Genomic DNA, 20,725 nt, shown 5'->3' with positions numbered 1-20,725 from the left:
AATGGGTGGGCTCAGTAGAACAGAGAGCCTTCTGGATGCGGGTGGGCATCTTCTAGGCCTTTGGGAGCCTGAGTGGAACCAAAAGGTGGAGGAAGGAGGAATTCACCCCCTTTGCTTTCTGCCTGTCGGCTTGACCTGGGGAGTTGGTCTCCTGCCCTTGGAGGGAAACTTGCCTTAGTGCCCCGCCCCCACCCCCAACCCCCACTTCTCAGGCTCCCCTGATGCTCCTGCCTGTGGCTCTTCAGCGTGCGATGGCAGGTCAGGGGACTTCTCAGCCTCCACAGTCGCATGGGCTAATTCCTCACCGCTTCCTTCTTTGTGTTGTGCTGGCTTGTACGGGAGACAGTGGTGAGAGTGGTGACCAGGGGCTGGGTTCCATGGGTATTTTGAGGCTAAAGTCGACAGGATTTGCTGATGGATTAGACATAGGGTGTGAGAGGGATCAAAAACGACCCCAGGGTTTCCAGACTGAGCAACAGGAGTAATGCTGATCATGGAAATGAGGGGCCTCAGGAGGCGGGAGGTTTGCACGAGGATTGGGAGTTCGGTTTGGGGGGAATCCAACTGGAGATGCCTGCCTAACGGGGATCTGGAGCTGTCAGTGGGCAGTTAGATGCAAATTTGGAATTCATGGAAGAGAACCAGATGGGAGGTTTAAAATTGGGAGCCACCTGCCTTAAAGTGGATTTTAAATCCTAAAGCTGGATGAGCCCCACAGAAACAGCGCAAGAAGAGATATAAGCTCTGAAAACTGGGGCCCTCCAGCATCCAGGGGTCCAGGACCCGAGGGTGGACCTCTCAGGAGAGCCTGACCCAGTTCAGGAGGGTTGGGGGCAGGCTGTGGAAATCAGCCTGGTCCATCCTGAGACCTGAGCTGTCGCTCCGTCTCCATCGTCCACGCAGGCATCTCTCGCCTTCTCTGGATCTGTGTCTGGTTGAGCGGATGCTGAGGTCCTACCAGACTCCTCCCTGGACCTCTTAATGGGTCACCCCAGGGCAGGAGAGAAACCCAGCATACCAGATTTGGAACGACGTCTAATATGGTTTATGCTCCAGGGGTCTCGACAATAATTCCCTTTGCCTTATAGAGGGTTATTTTCTTTTTTAAAAAATATATTTTATTGATTACAGTTGTCCCTTTTTCTCCCCTTTATTCCCCTCCGCCCTGCACACCCACTACCTCCCACATTTCCCCCCTTTAGTTCATGTCCATGGGTCATACATATAAGTTCTTTGGCTTCTACATTTCCTACAATATTCTTAACCTTCCCCTGTCTAGTTTCCACCTACCATTTATGCTACTTATTCTCTGTCCCTTTTCCCCTTCTCTCTCCCCGCTCCCCCGCTGATTAGAGGGTAATTTTCTCATTGCCTTCTGCCTATTTAGGAATCTGGCACCTGCATTAGGAAGAGACACCATGACTGGCGGAGCTAATCTCTTTTCTTCTAGCCATCTTTAACACCTGCTCACTGTCTGTCCTTCACCTACTTTAGCCAACAGGTTCTGTATCGACACGGAGCCTGGAAGACTTCCTAGGGCCTTAGCAAAGACTGGCGTGTACTTTACTAATTCCAGGGTCTCTACGCCCACCCCTTAGTTTAAATGAGGAGTTTTTACAAAGTGTGCTATTGAAAGTTCTCTGGCTGCATGAGATCAATACCAAGAGCCTTCTGTTTCTTTCCTAACAGGATTAGAAAGATACAGTAAAATTGGATCTATCACTGATAAAATTTTCACGTTGTACTATGACCACATGGGATTCATACATAAACTGACTCCGGATCACTTTGTAGCCAGTGGGCCACATGCCGCCTTTGGAAATTCTGAAGTTATTTTTGGGCAGGTCAGTGATGGAATGCATTTCAGCAGTTTGCTGTGTGTTAAAAAGAAATGCCACATTCTATACACAGTACAGGAAAATGGGAAAGTATATTCTTTGGGACAAACTCTTAGTAATGCAGTTTGCTCTATATAACTGAAGGGAAAAGCTCCATGTTCCAGAGAACATCTCCCAAACCGTGCGGGTCCCAGTCAGGGCCACACAGATTTAACTCCGCCCTGGGTAGCTGCACACAAGTATCTTCGCCGCAGAACGCCACCAGATAGTCTGAGCTAGATCCGTTACTGCCCAGGTTCACGGCGGGTTGGACTCTCTACCTCTCAAGACTGACCTTGAGCAAACACCAGTTCTGTTTTTCCTGCAGGTTTGCCCTTCTTCACATTAACCCTGCCCCCTCATTTCTTCCTTTTCTAATGCTAACATAGGGAGGATTTGTTGTCTTGTTCACGGATGATACCATATACAGATTGTTCTAATAATTTTCCTGTTTGACGTGCCACTTGTGGAGGGCCATATGCCTAAGACCTCAGCACAGGGCACACAGCCGTGAAAATGAGCTCTCATCAGCACAAGGGTGGAGAAGCACACAGATTTTCTGACTGTGGGTTAATAAAACCTGCCCAAAGGAAAGAGAAGAGAGGATGACTCTGCCCGTTGTAGAGCATTTCACATCTCCAGGCCAAGAGGGCTGCTGAAAAGAGGGTGTTTCAATCTGCAACAGGGATGAGCCCAGAGGGTGCTGTGCTGAGTAAAATAAGTCAGACTGGAGAAAGACAAATGCTATGCGATTTCACGGTTAGGTAGAATCTCAAAACAAAACAAACAAGCGGAACAGAAACAGACTCAGAGATACAGAGAAGGGAGAGGGGTGGGGGCTGGGTGAAAAGGTAAAGGGGTTAAGAAGTATAGACTGGTAGTTACACAGTGGCCACGGGGATGTGAAGCACAGCCCAGGGAGCACAGTCAGTAATATTGTAATAACTCTGTATGGTGTCAGGTGGGTCTGAGATTTATCAGGATGACCACTCACATGTTATATAAATGTCTAATCGCTGGGCTGTACACCTGAAACTAATATAATATTGTATGTCAACTGTGACTGAAAAATCAAAAATTATGGTAAGAAAAAAAAGGGTGGTGTTTGACAGTTTCCTGTCGGAGGTGCTGGGAGAGAGTGACAATAAGACGCTGCTATGCCCCACCCCTCCAGGATCTGCCAGTCTGCGGGCGGGCTGTGCGTAGGCACCAATCCAATGATGGGGGAACGAGGGGGAATTACCCAAAACAGCAGCTTCCTCCACTTTCCACTACCTTCACAGTGTGTCAGAAATGTCCTACTTCTCTTCTGTGAAAGTTTAAACCATAAAATCCCAATGCCAAGAGAGGTTTTATACTCAGGATGAGTTCAAGGAACCCACACCCAATGTCGTCACCTCCCTCCCTGCAAACAAACTTGGCAGGCAACCCATCTGGGGAAAAAACAATCTTTATTCGGCCTTGTTGCATGCCGGGCACTGCTGTGAGCGCTTAATGTAATGACACCAGGGACCCTCATTTTACTGATGAGGAAGTAAGGCACAGCCAGACTAAATCAGTTATCCCCCCACCCCACTGTCATATCTCCCACTGGTTAGCAATTGGAACCAGGCGTCCATCCAGGCAATGCCACCTTTGCCGGGGTCCATGCTTTTAGTCGTCACCATGCCACCTTTCACTGGCTTGCACACACTTTTCATGGGACATTTTTGGCACGCCCAGGCTAGAATGTCATACAGGAGTCTAAGGCCTGTTCAGCCTTTTCAGAGTCCATAAGCCGTCTGTTCAGGTCCACACTGATTCCTCTGGCATGTGTTTCCCACTCTCTCCCCTTGCCAGCGGGTTCCCAAATTTAAGTCGCAAAAGGCATAACAGAAAGCGGTCCGTGGAGGTCTTCTCTGATGGCTGGGCCCCCAACCAGCCTGTGCTGTGTACCACTCCTCACGTCCAGCAACAAGGTCAGCTCCAGAAGCTTCCTGGGGGCCAGTGTCCACCTCTCCTCTCACCCGCTAAGCGTTCCCAAAGCGACAGGATTGGATCAGAGAGGGGTGTGTCAAATAGAATGCCCCCTGGGTCAGAGAGCTGGGCTGAGGGTGGCTGTGCTGACTGCGAGGGAAAGCCTCGTGAACCGGTGGAAGTGAGAACGGCACCTGCCACCGGAGTCGGGGACTCAGACAGTAGCTTTGCAGAGTCACCAGCATGGGACCAGGAGCAGCAGCTTGCGAGGGGAGAGAGGCACTTCCAGCACCTGTCCGAAATAAAGCTCTAAGAACCGAGTTTAAAACCTGCACCTCCAGATTCGTCCTGCACATACAGCAGGGAACACTCGAGGCTCCATAAGCCCTCCTGCTCCAGCCTTCTACAAACAGCACAGGAACCCTTCTATTTTTCTCTTTTTATCTTTTTGTTTTTTAGATTTTAAGTTTATTTTTAGAGAGAGGGGAAGGGAAGGAGAAAGAGAGGAAGAGAAATGTCGATGTGAGAGAGAAACATCGATCGGTTGTCTCTGGTATGTGCCCTGACCAGGGACCAAACCAGCAGCCCCGGCATGTGCCCCGGCAGAACAATGCCGCCAAACCAACCGAGCCACACGGGTCGGGGCAGGGCACAGGAATCGGAAAGGCAACCTTACTCCTCAGACGTTTTCCTTGCACACACATGCATATTAAAAAAGCACGTGCTGAGACAGTATTCCTATGGGTAAGGACTGGAAGCAAATCTGTAATCTACACTTTGTCATAATTGAAGTATAAAATAGTTTAAATGCAATATTTTCCCCCCCACTCCAGGCTCCGGATATGGGCTTCGAGACTGCGCTGGCCCCACAGTACATCACCATGAACGAAATGATCTTCTTTGCCTACGTGCCCGCGAATGAGCCACAGGAGAACGTATATACCAAGAAATTCAGCAACATCCACTCCGGAAAAGTGATACACTCCAGGTAGCTACCACGTCCCTCACATTTATTTAGATTGCACACTGGTTTCTGGATTCTCAATTTCGAGCCTACTTTTTTGAGTAATTTTCTTGGTCAATTAGAGGTTTTGGGTTTGTTTGTTTTTTTGACACTTCACAAGGCCAAATATATTTGTAGACTCCAAGGTACCTTGCATGACGCCCCAATTTCAGAAACTGGGAGCCAGTTATATCAGCACCATGAGGCCAAGCTATAGAAATGTGCATTTGCCACCTTGAGTGTAAAATGTTCAAGGCCACGCTGGATACTGCTTACCCACAATGTTCTCGTACGTCCTAAAAATGAACACAGCTAGCATGGTGAAGGCCGTCTTGCATGAAGTATTGCGTGACCAGGCACTCAGGATTCTCAGAGGTGCTTACTGCTAAGATACTGGCAAGAGCCAGTGACCTTTAAAGCTGTCTTTAAGGCCTAAATTCTGTCTTTGAAGAACATTATGAATTCTACAACCCCCCAAAACTAACAACCAGAAAAGGAACAATTTCAGATTACCAGAAACTCACCCTATCCCAAATGTGGTGGGCCCCCTTCCACCAGGTGGAAATCTGTTTATTCCATACGAACTGGTTTGTCAGCACACCCCCTGCCCCGTAGCCAGCACCCCACGCCCCGTGCAGCTGCCGCCTCGGAGGAGGGGATGAAGATTGGAGTCGCGCATAATGGAACAAATGCTGCTGGTAGTTTTTTCCCACGAGGCTTGTAGAACTTTTTGTCTCTGAGAAAAGCACCCACGATCTCTAGAACTCTTTTGTTTTCAGTGGCTTTTTGCCTGTGTGACATTCCAGGTCCGTTCATTCATGTTTATACTGTAGGTATGTCCTTGCAGAGAACATAGAATCACTTTTTAAAAAATGAACGTGCTCATATGATCTCAATGTTAATATGCGTTTCTTATAACTTAATCTATAAAAATTCTCTTAAGGATCAGAATATTCGAAAACCAGACTAGCACATTCCATGACCAGATACAGTCACTTTGCTTGCAGAGAACCTAGGGGACGGGCGATTCCAAGGCAAGAAATAAGAGAAAAGAGCCAAGATCAAAGAAGGGGGGGGTGGGTGGGTGGGAGCGGAACACCAGCAGGTACGTCAAGGATCTGGGAGCCCGAGGTTGTGAGGTCAGCAATAGGCCAAAGGCAGATAGCTAGATAGTCGGGGGTAAAGCACATTCATTCATCTCTTCCATGAATAATTACTGAGCACTCATCCATGAAGGCACTATGGTTGGTGCTGTGATAGAGCCACGAGGAAGATGTCCCTTGAACTTGTATTCTAGCACAGGAAGTAGGCAAGAAGCTAATTCAGTTGACATTAGTCTACAACAGAAAAGCATGGAGCACAGAGAGAGCATTCTCCTGGGGGCTGAGCCCTGTTGGAGGCGCTGGGAAGGTTCTCAGGACAGGGATGCCCATAATAAGATGGAAGAACGAGGAGAGGGGCTGGGGGAAGCTTCCGGACTTGAGAGCACAGCGTGTAAAGGGCCCCAGCCAAAAGGAGCCTGGTGTGTGTTTGGGAGATCAAACAACGGAAACCAGCCAGGGAGACCTGTGTCACCAGCAAGCGGGAAAGTCATTCAGGAGAGCGGAGCAAGGTCAGGCAGGGCCTTTGCAGTCCCAGTGAGGAGTTTGGATGTTAGTCTAAGAGAGGAGGAAGCCCTGAAGGCTTTGAATGAGTGAATAACTGGGCTGATTGATGTGTAACTTGTCTGCTGAATAAGCTGGAGAAACCAACTTTGTTTTTCTTCATCCCGTGTCTTCTAAAATCCCCTCTGGGGACTTTTTCCTTTCTACCTCTAGACAAGGTATCAGGCGAGAACCATAACTTTTCTCTCAGAAAGTTAATAAGTATTTCCTTGACTTAAAAAAAGTAATAATCACATGACTCCATCCCGGTCTAGTATTTTAAAAAACGTTACACTCTTACCCAATTTAAATTTATTTCCCAAACTCTATTTGGAACCTGACCCAAACTGGGAAGCCCAGAGTGTGGGGAGGTAGAGTGTCTCTCATTCTTAACGTTTTCCGATGCATACCCTCCTCCATCATAGCTTAGGTTTCTAGCCCTTCTAGTTTGGACGAAAGCAGGGAGGTGAAAAGAGGGGGCGAGAACTCCTCCTGATGGAGACCTCCAGAATCCTTTGAAGAGGACAATGTCACTCTTGGAACTGGTGACGACCAAACTGCCCCATCACCGCCACACCTCTGGGTGTCTGCAGCTCTCCTGGGTCCTTTCTCCCTTCAGCATCATTCTGGGCAGATTTCCTTCTCCTTCCCACCTCTCCCCAGCCCCCATGGCTACGCCAGGCCCCCAGAAACAAGTACTGTCTTGAGTTTTGTGTGAACATTGAAAACATTTTTTCTTTGTAGCTTCAACACACGCATATGTATTAAAATGTATTTAGCTTTGCTAAATGAATTATTTAGCTTCGTGGACCTTCTCCCACGATTTTCACGTGTTACGCTTTTAAATTTTCCATACGTTTCACAAATTACTCAGTACTGATATGTGCATCTATGATTCACTCCCGTGAACACACCACAACTTATTTAACTAGTCTCCCATGGCATCTGGTAGTAGTTTCAAACTTCTGCTATTCATTTTTAAGTTTTTCATTCATCTGGAATTGATGTATGTGGTGTGAAGTGAGAATATGATTTATTTCTCTCTATATTGGTAGGTAATCAATCGCCCTGTGGGTCCCCACTGATCTGCATGGTTATCATGTGATGTATCATAGTTCCGTATGCGAAGTGGTCTGTCTCTGGTCTCTCTTCTATTTCATTGCTGGTATTTGTCTGCCTTACGTCACACTGCATTTCTCTAACTATGTAACACGTTAGTAACGCCCCCTCCTGGTTTTTCTTGGCCTTTGTTCTTGCATTTAAATGAGAGATTCAGTGTGTCAGGTTCATTAATGAAAGAAAAAAATGACCACTGTTAATAGAAATGACTAATTGGTGCAGATTTTTACATGGAAAAAATCATAAATTTCCCTCAAAAGAGACTGTGTTGCAGTCCTCAAGTTGCCATAATAGTATAAAGCAGTAAAATGGGCTTTAAAAAGCCATCCTTTTCATTTTCAGAGATAACATAAAAGTCTTCACATGAAGTAAATCTACAACATGGCTCACTTTTAGATTTCGTTGAGTCCTGTAAAGGAGAAGAAAAAGTTTCAGTTGAGGTGGAATACCATGCTGTATTTAAATGCTGTTTTCAAACTTTGTTTTCTATGAAAATAATATGGAAACTTCTAAAATGTAATTTGATGCATATGTACTACTCAATAAAAACTGATAAAGAGGTTTGAATAAAAAAATTTTAAAAAAGAAATAACCCCTCGTAGCCAAATTCTGCCTTACATCTGCAGTTAGGTCTTCGGTGGGCATTTCTTGCTCTTCTCCTAGTAGTACGATGGTGCTACTTCATCCTCTTAGAACTTTAAGCTCCCAACAGCTTCCTGACCCCCTTCAGGGCTACAGGGTTAGTATTTTATCCTTCCCTCACCTGGAGTGTTTCTTTGCCTCCGTCCCGGGGTTGAGTTGGCTTTGCTTCCCCACTTGGCTTCTTTCATTTAGACGTTGTAATATGACCATTTTCTCTATGTAATTAAAAACTCTCTGTCAATGCCATTTTAATAGTTGCATTTCTGGCTGAGAGATCATGTATTAATATCTACTTAAATTTCCTATTGTCGGCAATTCTTATTTCTAACTTGTAGCATAATGCTGTGATGGACACCTATCTGTAGAGATCCCTCCACCCCGCACCCCCATGTTTCAAGTTACTTCCTTCAGACAGAGCCTTGTCAGTAGACTTACAGAATCAAAAGGGAAACAAATAATGCTATAGCTTTTACTGCGGATTGTCGAATTGCTTTCCGGGAAGTTTGCTCCAGTTAATAATCCCCATCAATAGTGGATGAATGCCTTTCTCCACTCAGTTCTTAACCATTCCTGATGTTTAAAAGGCCCTGTCATTTAAAAAAATCTTTGCTAATTTGATAGGTGAAAAATTGTATCCTGTTGCTATAACTGGCATTTTATTAATTACTAATGAGGTTGAAGAAATACTAATCAAATGTTCATTTGTTGGCCATTTGTGTGGTACATTTTGTTTGCAAATTGCATGTTCATAAACTTGCTCATTTAAGCCACAGTTTTATCCAAATTCCTTAATGTGTGTTGGTTTGTTTAGGAATAGTGGAAAGGCTTACATAAGAAAGATACTGCAACATAGCCCTTCTGAAGGATTTCTGTCTGCGGTTACTGCAGAAGTAATAGAACCTTTTGGAATAGAAGATGTGAATGACAGTCCTTGTTTGTCTAGTTCCCTTTCCATCAATCAAGACCAAGGGCTCTTTAAACTTACTCTTCAACTACCAAGTAAGTGTGATGAAACATCATAGCTCTCACGGCTAATAAAAATGAAGAATTATCTTTTGAGAAGGTTGTTCATGCTCATTTATACAACAGTAGGTTTTAAAATTTAGTCCAATTGGCAATCTACAGAAGTATTCATCCATTTAGGTTTCTGGAGGAGTTTTATATTTCTAATATAATAAAAGCTAACTATAACTTCATTGATATTACATCAATAGTAGTACCTATTATTTATTCCTGTGATGTTATTTTTGTATTAAACAATATTCAGGAGAAATCACAGAAAATAGAAATTCCACGAACTCTTTGCCCTGCATAATGAAATAACTTTGAATCACTATTATGTAGGGTATTTCTATTTCAAAGGATTATATGATAGATGTATGTATCAAACCTTAGTATAATGTATTGTAGGAATTTGGGTTTTATTCTGAGTAAATAGGAAGCCATTGGAGGGTTTTGAGCAGAAAGTAACATCACTGGACTTATGCTTAACAAGAGCATGTTGGCTGCTGTGTTGAGAATGGATGGGGCCAGTGATGGAGAAAGGGCAAGAAGGAAAGCAGAGAAGTCGGGAGGTTACTATAGTGCTCAGGTGAGGGATCCCATTCAATTTAAGATGCCGTGACTCATCCAAGTGGAGAGATAAGGTGCATATTGGGAAAGAGGAGTCTGATGTTCAGTAAAAAGCATCTGGACTGGAGAGATAAATTTGTGCAGTCAGCACATATCGGACAGTTGGTACTATGAGACCAGCTGAGATCATGTGGCAACTGGCTGTAGGTATAGAAAGGGAAAGGTCTGAGGTCCAATCCCTGGTGGTGTAACAATTAGTGGTCCAGGAGATGGGGAAGAATTGGAACGGAGGTTGGAAGTTCTGCTCAGAGGAGAACTGAGGGAAGATGTTTAGATGCTACCAGTAGGTCAGGTAAGATGAGGAAAGAAAACTGGCCAGTGGATCTGTGTGAAAGTCTCCGTAACTTGGACAAAAGCTGCTGTTGGGTGGAGTAGTATAGCCCAAAGTCGAATCAGATTAAATTCAAAAATTTAGGAGAGGAGGTGAAGACCAGGAATAAGGCAACTCTGGGAATGTCACTAGAAAGGGAAGGAGAGAACTTACGTGGCCCTCGGGAGTAGGTAGGAAAGGATTTTGTTGATGGATCTAAAATGGGAGAAATTAAAGCATGTGTACATAATAAAGGGAGTTATGAGGTTCTCTTCTGGCTACTTCTATTTATTTTTTTCAGAATGAGTTAAGTATTGTTGTGTTCTATGGCCCAACAAAAACATTCGGTAATAAAAAAGAAAAGAAAAGAAACGTTTGCTAATGATAGCAGCCCTCCCCTTGAAGCAGGCTTCTTTTGACTTCCTCATGTTCTCTGATGACTTCTCTCCATTCATTTCCTCTCTGTCTGCTTTGTGGAGTTTTTCCATTCCTTCTACAACGGGGTTCCTTATGGTCCTGCCCTAGGGCCTCTTTTCTCCTAAATCTTCGTGCTCGCCTTAAAGAATCCATTATTCATGCCTTCAACAAATATTTATTGAGCACCTTCTATGGTGCAGGCAGACTTTAGGCCCTGGGAAAACACTTGCTACATTACCCTTCTCTTGAAGAATCGTGATAAAGATTCTAGGCTATTAAGGCTCTTGGCAGTTTTATAGCAAAGAAACTAGCTTTCTTATAATAAGTTAGCCCTACATGGTTTTTTCCTGCTAATAATTTTATAGAATCCATTTCATAGTCAAGGGGAAAGTACAGGTCTTCGCTTGACATATTCATGACACACTTTCCATAAGTTAATTTGATGTATAACCTGAAGTCTGGCCAATGTGTTTTATGGTTAAGACCACAGCTTAAAAACTCCCATAGCCTGTTCATGGATGACGTGCACCAGTCTGCTTGGAGAACGTCGGCTGCTTTATTTTATATTGAGTCGTTCCCATTCTAGCTCCAGGTGTGGTTTCCTCATTTCAAGATTCGGACATAGAGAAGACAGTGGTGATTCCCGGTTACAGCAGCTTCCTTATCATAAGCATTGAGGACGATCAGAACGCCTTAGCTAAGGCGACCATGCCTAGAATGGCACCCAATGGTATGACTTTCGCAAAAGACTCCTGGTTCCTGTATGACTTCGGGCAAAGGAACGGACGGGCATGGGAAATATATGCAAAGCCGTGCAATTACTGGTTTCAGCAACACGATGACTCACTGTCCCTCAATGTCCTGAAATACGTGGACCTGGGGAAATCCCAGGCTTTACAAGTGAAGGTCATACCTCATGCAGAAGGTAAGTTCATTTTTATTGGGAATCATCAAAAGGAGGTGTTTTTGTTTACCTTGAATGTGAAATACACTCTTTGATTTCCACAGCGGCTGGCGTTCTACTTATAACAGTATTAGCTTCTAATTATTGAGCACTCACTATGTGCGAGGCTCTGTATTCAATGATTTTTCATACATTTTTTGACTTAATGTTTATAACAACCCTAAAGGGCTAGACTATAATCCTCATTTTGCAAGTGAGGAAAATAAGGTTTGGATTATTATAGTTATTTCGAGTGTTGGGGTTTTTTTTGCTTTTTAATATATTTTATTAATTATGCTATTACAGTTGTCCAAATGTTCCCCTTTTGTCCCCCTCCACCCAGTACCACCATTCCCTCCAGCAATCCCCCTTCTTAGTTCACGTCCATGGATTATGCAGATAAATTCTTTGGCTACTCCATTTTCTATACTGTTCTTAATATCCCCTGTTTATTCTGTACCAACCAGTTGTACTTCTTTTTTTTAAAATATATTTTATTGATTATGCTATTACAGTTGTCCCATTTTCCCCCCTTTATTCTTCTCCACCCTGCACACCCCCTCCCACCAACATTCCCCCCTACATTCCCCCCCCTTCCATTTCATGTCCATGGGTCGTACATTATAAGTTCTTTGGCTTCTACATTTCTTATACTATGCTTAATCTCGCCCTGTCTATTTTCTACCTACCATTTATGTTACTTATTCTCTGTACCGTTTCTCCCTCTCTTCCCTCCCCTCCATTCCCCTACTGATAACCCTCCATGTGATCTCCATTTCTGTGATTCTATTCCTGTTCTACTTGTTTTCTTAGGTTGGTTTTTTTTTTTTTAGGTTTGGTTGTTAATAGCTGTGAGTTTGTTGTCATTTTACTGTTCATATTTTTGATCTTCTTTTTCTTAGATAAGTCCCTTTAACATTTCATATAATAAGAGCTTGGTGATGATGAACTCCTTTAACTTGACCTTATCTGGGAAGCACTTTATCTGTCCTTCCATTCTAAATGAAAGCTTTGCTGGAGAGAGTAATCTTGGATGTAGGTCCTTGCCTTTCATGACTTGGAATACTTCTTTCCAGCCCCTTCTTGCCTGCAAGGTTTCTTTTGAGAAATCATCTGACAGTCTTAGGGGAACTCCTTTGTGGGTAACCTGTCTCCTTTCCTCTTGCTGCCTTTAAGATTCTCTCCTTATCTTTAATCTTGGCTAATGTAATTATGATGTGCCTGGGTGTGTTCCTCCTTGGGTCCAACTTCTTTGGGACTCTCTGAGTCTCCTGGACTTCCTGAAAGTCTATTTCCTTTGCCAGATTGGGGAAGTTCTCCTTCATTATTTGTTCAAATAAGTTTTCAGTTTCCTGCTCTTCCTCTTCTCCTTCTGGTACCCCTATGATTCAGATGTTGGAGCATTTAAAGATGTCCTGGAGGTTCCTAAGCCTCTCCTCATTTTTTTTGAATTCCTGTTTCTTTATTCTGTTCTGTTTGAATGTTTCTTTCTTACTTCTAGTTCACACCTTTGACTTGAGTCCTGGTTTCCTTCCCATCACTGTTGGTTCCCTGTACATTTTCCTCTATTTCACTTAGCATAGCCTTCATTTTTTCATCTAATTTGTGAGCAAATTCAACCAATTCTGTGAACATCCTGATTACCAGTGTTTTGAACTGTGCATCTGATGGGTTGGCTATCTCTTCCTCGCTTAGTTGTATTTTTTCTGGAACTTATAACATTCTTAGTAGAAAACATAAGGGAAAAGTTCCTTGACATTGGTCTTGGCAATGATTTTTTTTTTGGTTTTTGGAAATGGCACCCAAAGCACAGGCAACAAAAGCAAAAGTAAACAAATGGGACTACATCAGCCTGACAGGCTTCTGCACAACAACAACAAAAATAAATAAAATAAAATATATAAATAAATACCAATCAACACAATGAAATGGCAATAGGAGAAAATATTTGCAAACCATGTATCTGATAAGGAGTTAATAGCTAAAAGATATAAGGAATTCATACAACTGAATAGCAAGAAAAAAAAAAGCCCCCAAAATTCAATTAAAAACTGAGCAAAGGACCTGAATAGACATTTTCCCAAAGAAGTCACAAATGGCCAACAGGTACCTGAAAAGGTGTTCAACATTCATTACCATCAGAGAAATGCAAATGAAAACCAAGATGAGATATCACCTCACATCTGTCAGGGTGGCTGTTATCAAAAAGACAAGAGATAACAAAAGTCGGGGAGGATGTGGAGAAAAGGGAACCCTCGTGCCCTGTTAGTAGGGATGTGAATTGGTTCAGCCACTATGGAAAACAGTATGGAAGATCCTCGAAAACTTAGCAATAGAACTGCCATAGGATCCAGTAATCTCACTTCTGGGTACATATCTGAAGGAAGTGAAATCAGTATCTCGATGAGCTATCTGCACTCCCATGTTCGTTGCAGTGTTACAGTAGCCAAGATGTGGAAGTAACATGTGAACACTGACAGATGAACGGATAAAGAAGATGTGGCACATGGGCACAATGGAATATTGTCCAGCCATAGAAAACAAGGCAGTCCTGCCACTCGCAACTACATGGATAAACCAGGAAGACACTATGCTAAGTGAAATAAGGCTGACAGGGAAAGACAAACACTGTACGGTTATCACTCATATGTGGAATCTTAAAAAAACAAAAGTCTAATCCATGGAAATAGAGAATAGATGCTGGTTGCTAGGGGCTGCGGGGCAGGGGGAAATAGGCAGATTGTTGGTCAAAGGGTACAAACTTCTAGTTATAAAACGAGTAAGTTCTGGGGATGTCGTGCATGGTGTGGTGATTGTAATTAATAATACCATATTATGTATTTGAAATTTGCTAAGAAAGTAGATTTTAAGCATTCTCACCACACACACATACACAAGATAAACTACATGTCAGGTGGTACATGTGTTAACTTAATTGTGGTAATCATTTCGCAATGTACACATATCACAAATCATCGCATTACACACTTTCAAAACATACAATTTGATGGTCAATTTACCCCAGTCAAGCTAGGGGGTGGAATGTGAAGTATCAGCTCCCTCTTCAGACCTGCTAAATCAGAATGTGCATTTTAACAAAATCCCCAGTTATAGTTTAGGGAGTACTGGACAGATGATTTTGATTTAAGGGAAGCTTCAGATGTGACTTCAGGCAAATCAGTTCTTACTTCCACTCCTGATTTCCCATGAGTAAAGATGGCCATTAGACCACACAGTGTTTCAAAACTCCTTTTCCTTTAAATTTCTCAGCATGGAAAGATTGCACACAGGTGACCTGCAGGCAGGAATTGCCCTGGCGACATACTGTGTTAATTGCCTACAAGTATTCTCTTGGAAACAATTGACTGACAGCCCTTTAAACAGAGCCTATGCTACAGTTTCTCTACAGAGTTACCCAACTCAGTGTGATCAGTACCAACCAAATGACATTTATATGCACTTGAGAACGTGGCTGGGGAAATAAGGGGTGGAGTGGAGCAATATTTTTGTGAGAATTTTGGAGAAAATATTTGAAAAGTTAAATTTTTCTAATAACTATTAAAGTTAACGCTATAAATTTCTATGTATTCACAGGCATTACACAGTCTTCATAATAGAATCTGTAGATGTTCTAGAATCCTGATTAGCCAATCATTATTAAATGGTTTAAAATTTTTATGATTCGGTATTAACCGTTAGCCTTGTTTCTATAGGTGCTCGAAAACTTGATCTACCACTACTGAAAATCATTGTTGGAAACCCAACTGTGTTGGAAGTTAAAGCTGAAGGCTCTTTTGATGATGCTGATAATTACCTAATGGAAATTTCTGTAGCTAGCAAAGCTTTACTGCAAGTAAGATTTTCTTTAATTACAAAAAAATCTACTAATTATGGAAAAGCTAGAATATAAGCTAAGGAAAAGCCTTTAGGGTTAGGTTAGGGCTAGGGGTTAAAAGAGTGAGCTCTGTTAAAGAAAGACTGAGTTAAATCTCATGTCTGGTACTTTCAATGTGAACTTGGGAAAGTCACTTTACTGTGGTTAGTTTCCTTATCTATAAAATGGAGTTGATAATAATAAAACCTACCTCATAGGGTTGTTTTAAGAATTAAATGTGATTATTCAAGTAGGGCATCTAAAACATAGAAAATGCTTAGTCACTGAGAACTTAACGGTATTTTCCTATTTTTCCCCCCAAACAGGGAGAACATTGTATATACACTTAAAAATATTTGTTCTTTCCACTTAAACCATTTGTTTCAATCCTTTCAAGTCAATAAAGTCTTTTCTACATATTCTAAAGGTTTATTTTATCGTGAAGACTTTAACATATAGACAAAAGTAGAATTTGCATACCTCTATTATACTCAGAGTGTGTAATAGTCAAGATTTTGTCATTTTTGTTTAATTTGTCTAATTTTGTTTAAATCATCCTGTTTAATTTGCTAATTCTGACATTTTAAAGCGAATAGCAAACACCTGGTCATTTCACGCCTGCGTGCTTCAATCTACGTCTCTAAAAGTGTGTGTTTTCCCTCACACACTCACAACGCCACTGTCATCCCTAAAACTTGTTAAACTACATTTTTAGTTTAACACCTATATAAGACCTGTAAAACTCAGCCTATAATCAAATTTCCCCAGTTTTCTCAAAATGTTTTATAGTTGGTTTGTTTGAATTGGGCTACAAACAAGATTCATACAGTATGTGATTATTTTTATCTCTTAAGTCTCTTTTAGTTGAAAGGTACTATTCCATTTTATTCTCCTGCCGTTGAATTGTAGAAATGGGGTCAGTTGTGTTCTAGAATGTCCAACATTCCAGCTTTTCCTCTCTGCTTCCTTCTGTCTTATTGAACTTGTGCTTCCCCTCCGCCCCCAAATTTCCTTTACAAGTATAACCCTGCTTGGATTCTGGTTCAATGTGTTTGGGCAAAAATTCATTAAAAATACCTCATTTTTTATGGCTATAGAATATGGGAATAGGAGTAAAACTCCCACTACCAGAGTTTGCTATACCACTAAAGTTATTAGTATTTCTGCATTCTTAAAATTCCCAAAATACTTAAAAATTTCAAACAATTTATCAAGTTTTGTTGAATGGTTAATACTGTTCCAGGTTGCAATACATTTATTGTGCACAAATTCCTACTAAAGACAGATCTTTGGGACACACAGTGATTGCTAAGTGAGTAACTTATTTTCAAAATGTGCGCCAGTAGAGGTTGTTCTATTCATATCATCAAAGCAAATGTCTGGGTGCTCATCCGTGAGTGGGGGAAGCCCCATCTATGTGAGCCGGATGTGACTATGGTGTTTATTTAATAAGTCCTTCCTGACTCTTGCTCGTTTGCACGTGTTGCCCTTATCCAACTAGATAGGAATGTATTTCTTCCTGGAGAAGAATGTGCTTTCTATTACGATTTACTCTCCAACAGCTCTTTATGTCACACTTATCACTCTATTTCTGTTTTCTATTAATGTTCTTTTTCTATTTCTGTTCTTTTTCTATATTCTTTAGTTGGTTACTGTGTTATTTTGCTCAGGCTGCCATCACAAAATACGACAGACTGGGAGGCTTAAACAAGAGAAATTTATTCTCTCACAGTTCGGGAGGCTAGAAGTTCAAGATCGAGGCGTCAGCAGGCTTGGTTTCTGGGCCGCTTTCCTCACCTCTTTCCTGTGTCTTCACATCACCTTCCCGCCGTGCGTGTCCGTGTTCAGATCTTCTCTTGCTCTAAGGACACCCATCATGTGAAATTAGGGCCTACCCTATTGACCTCATTTTAACTCAGGTACCTCTTTAAAGGTCCTCTCTCCAAACGCAGCCACATTCCCAGATGCTGGAGGCTAAGGTATCAGCATGTGAATTTTGTGTGGACACAGCGCATCCTGTCACAGTGACTTGAAATCACCTTCGTTTATTTGGATATTTCCAGGGAACCACTTCCCTGTCGTTTATTGTCTGGGAAGCATCGACTAACTGCTTTGTTACAACGTTCGTGCCGATACTGAAGAGCAGCTGCAGTTACCTCAAGTCTATGCGCCACATTCCCAGTGAAGTGATCCCGCTGGAAGGCTGGCTCAGTGGGGTTCACAAAGACAGCCAGGGGTTCAACATGATCAAAACTCTGCCGGTAAGAAACAAAACCACACACACAAAAACAACCTAAGCAGATTGTTTTAAGGGTACCAGTGGTATACTACTGTTGTGTGATTGGCTAGCCATTCGGTCTTAGCGTTCCTTTCCTAAGATGCTCAAAACACTCCAGTTATTTTTCAGTCCTCATGTTATTTCAAGGATGTGACAATGACTTATTTCTGAAATGTAAAATGTTTCTGGAATAATGTTTTTTTGGTAACTTAGTTTCATTGTTATTAATGTCATTGATGTATATAAATGGCGGCATAATCTTGGGCTTTTGTAATATATAAAGTTACTTGTCCTTATGTTGATCTGTCCTGAGCTAAAATTACCGGCCCCATTTCAATGTAGACGCTATTTTAATTTTTGCCTTGTCAGAATCTGACTATTTTTAAAATATGAATTAGTACTCTGCTAACTTATTACTTATCAATTTCCTTGTAGCAAAAAGCAAATAACAAAACTTGAAGAGTTATTTACTAAACACATTACTAGAACTTTTTATAAGGTGTTTAACCTTTATTTGCATTGATTTTATGGCCACTATTTTAGGTAATAAAAGGGTTTTCACTTATTTACAAGGTCCAACTTATATTACCATGGATTGAAGTTGTTAAAATTCCAGAAAATATGGGTTTGGGAGCATAGGGTGAATAGAAATTTACTTTAATACCCGGAACTAAAAAGAAAATATTTGCTTTGAATGCTTTTCTGGAAAGTCAAGATATTTAACTCGAAGCCATAGTAAATAATGAATGACGTATTCTGTTTAATCACCTGCAGATAAACTACAGGCCTCCATCTAACATGGGAATTGCCATTCCACTTACAGATAACTTTTACCACGCAGATCCTAGCAAGCCCATCCCCAGAAATCTGTTTCACAAGTCAAAGGTGAGTCATTTTTCTACAAATAAACTACCGTTTATTTGAATTCAAGATAACTGAGGAAAATTACAGTTGGAAGTAGCTACAGGGATCAAATGAGAAGCTGCATTTAGTAAAATGCTCCACCTGCCCTTTTTGGTGATGATGCTGCTGGTGGTGGTGATGATGGTGTTGAGGGTGACGTTGGTGATGATGCTGCTGCTGGTGGTGGTGGTGATGGTGTTGAGGGTGATGTTGGTGATGATGATGCTGGTGGTAGTGGTGATGGTGTTGAGGGTGATGTTGGTGATGATACTGCTGGTGGTGGTGGCAATGGTGTTGAGAGTGATGTTGGTGATGATGCTGCTGGTGGTGATGGCAATGGTGTTGAGGGTGATGTTGGTGATGATGATGCTGGTGGTAGTGGTGATGGTGTTGAGGGTGATGTTGGTGATGATACTGCTGGTGGTGGTGGCAATGGTGTTGAGAGTGATGTTGGTGATGATGCTGCTGGTGGTGATGGCAATGGTGTTGAGGGTGATGTTGGTGATGATGATGCTAGTGGTGGTGGTGATGGGTTGAGGGTGATGTTGGTAATGATGCTGGTGGTGATGGTGATGATGTTGGTGAAGACAGTGGTGCTAATGGTGGTGGCAATGATGATGATGATTACTACTACTATTGCTACCAATTCCTCCTACTACTACTTTAGTCCCTCTCAATTTACCACTATTCCTGGATATTGTTTTAGAATCAAGAAGTCCAGTGGACCCTTTACCCCTGGCCTCTCCCTGGGTCCCATTTAGATTTTGAGGGTGATGAATGGGCTGAAAGCATCTTTTCTCAAATAAAAAGAGCCCCCAGACCCATCTCACACCTCCAGCCCTGAAAAAATAATGCAGCCCAAAAGGAAAGAAGAGTGTTTGCTTCAACACAGGTACATTTAAACTCCCGCCAAGGTTCTTCCTAGAAAATAACCCAGCAGCACTCTGCCTCTCTGGAGTGTGCAGCGACCTAGGCAGAGAACAGAGGGAGAGTGCATTGTGGGATGGAACCAGAGATGCCTATGGAATCTCTCTCCAGAAAAACACACTTAGCTGCCTATGTATGTGTGTGCAAACGGACATTCGTATCCATCCATGAACATATGCACACACACAACGACATGAAATTGTTTCTCCTGCTCAAAAGTCTCCACTGTCTTCCCGTCCCAGTCAGAGTAAAAGCCAGGTTCTCCCAGTGGTTTACAAGGTCCTCCGTGGGTTGGCCTCGGCACACCGCATCTGCCCCGCTGTTGCCCAGGTCAGCCTGCTCTAGCCACGCTGGCCTCCTTACTGTTCTTCAAATACGCCAGACATGTTACCACCTCAGGGCCTATGCAATTTCAAAAAATTCCTCTGTCTGGAATGTTCTTCTGCCCAATACAATGCAGCACACTTCATCACTGCCCTTAGGTTTTTGCTTAAATGTTCCGTTCATGGTGAGGCCTTCCTTAACCCCTCTGTTTAGAACTGTAATTCCCATCTCCATTATAACCCACCGCCATCCACCTTCCCTGCCTTATTTTTCCTCGTTGCACTTCCTACAGTTTACATATTTTACTCATTTATTTTATTTATTGTATTTCATAAAAAGGTAAGCTACAGAAGGCAGAGTTGTTTTTTTTTAAAAAAAAAATCTATTTTGTTCTCTACTGTATCTTCAGTACCAACAACAGTGCCAGGCATGGGGAGTGCTTAAAAATTATTGAACAAAGCAATAATACACATTTACACATATTGTTACACACACAACATGAGGAGGTTGACTTAACTTGGATTCCAAGGTAAGAAGCTCTGCTCCAGGCAATGAGCAATTATAATACTAAGTTATTCAATTGCATTTTCTCACAAAGATAAACCTGGTGTGTCACCACAACTAAGCCTCCTATATTAAAATACAGTTTTACTGTATTTACATGGAAATCTTTTTTTAATATTTTGTTTATTTATTTTTAGAGAGAGGGGAAGGGAGGGAGAGAGAAGGAAACATCAATGTGTGGCTGCCTCTCATATGCCCCCTACTGAGGGCCTGGCCCACAACACAGGCATGTGCCCTGACTGGGAATCAAACCAGCGACCCTTTGGTTCGCAGGCCAGCACTCAACCCACTGAGCCACTCCAGCCAGGGCATT

At 42.4% G+C, this 20,725-nt stretch overlaps 1 protein-coding gene across 1 annotated transcript in view; it reads left to right on the top strand.

The window, feature by feature from the left end:
• Positions 1-20,725, top strand: part of CATSPERB (cation channel sperm associated auxiliary subunit beta) — a 67,730-nt gene that overhangs the window by 37,290 nt on the left and 9,715 nt on the right. Inside the window, exons 15-21 of the mRNA XM_053928231.1 lie at positions 1,690-1,844; positions 4,667-4,821; positions 9,052-9,239; positions 11,192-11,524; positions 15,256-15,395; positions 17,480-17,677; positions 18,469-18,579. Of these exons, the coding sequence (XP_053784206.1) occupies positions 1,690-1,844; positions 4,667-4,821; positions 9,052-9,239; positions 11,192-11,524; positions 15,256-15,395; positions 17,480-17,677; positions 18,469-18,579 (1,280 nt within the window). The remainder of the gene's footprint in view (positions 1-1,689; positions 1,845-4,666; positions 4,822-9,051; positions 9,240-11,191; positions 11,525-15,255; positions 15,396-17,479; positions 17,678-18,468; positions 18,580-20,725) is intronic.

This window comes from Desmodus rotundus, chromosome 7, assembly GCF_022682495.2.
Source record: "Desmodus rotundus isolate HL8 chromosome 7, HLdesRot8A.1, whole genome shotgun sequence".
In the NCBI taxonomy this organism is placed as follows: domain Eukaryota; kingdom Metazoa; phylum Chordata; class Mammalia; order Chiroptera; family Phyllostomidae; genus Desmodus; species Desmodus rotundus.
This window is presented reverse-complemented; position numbering and strand designations above follow the sequence as displayed.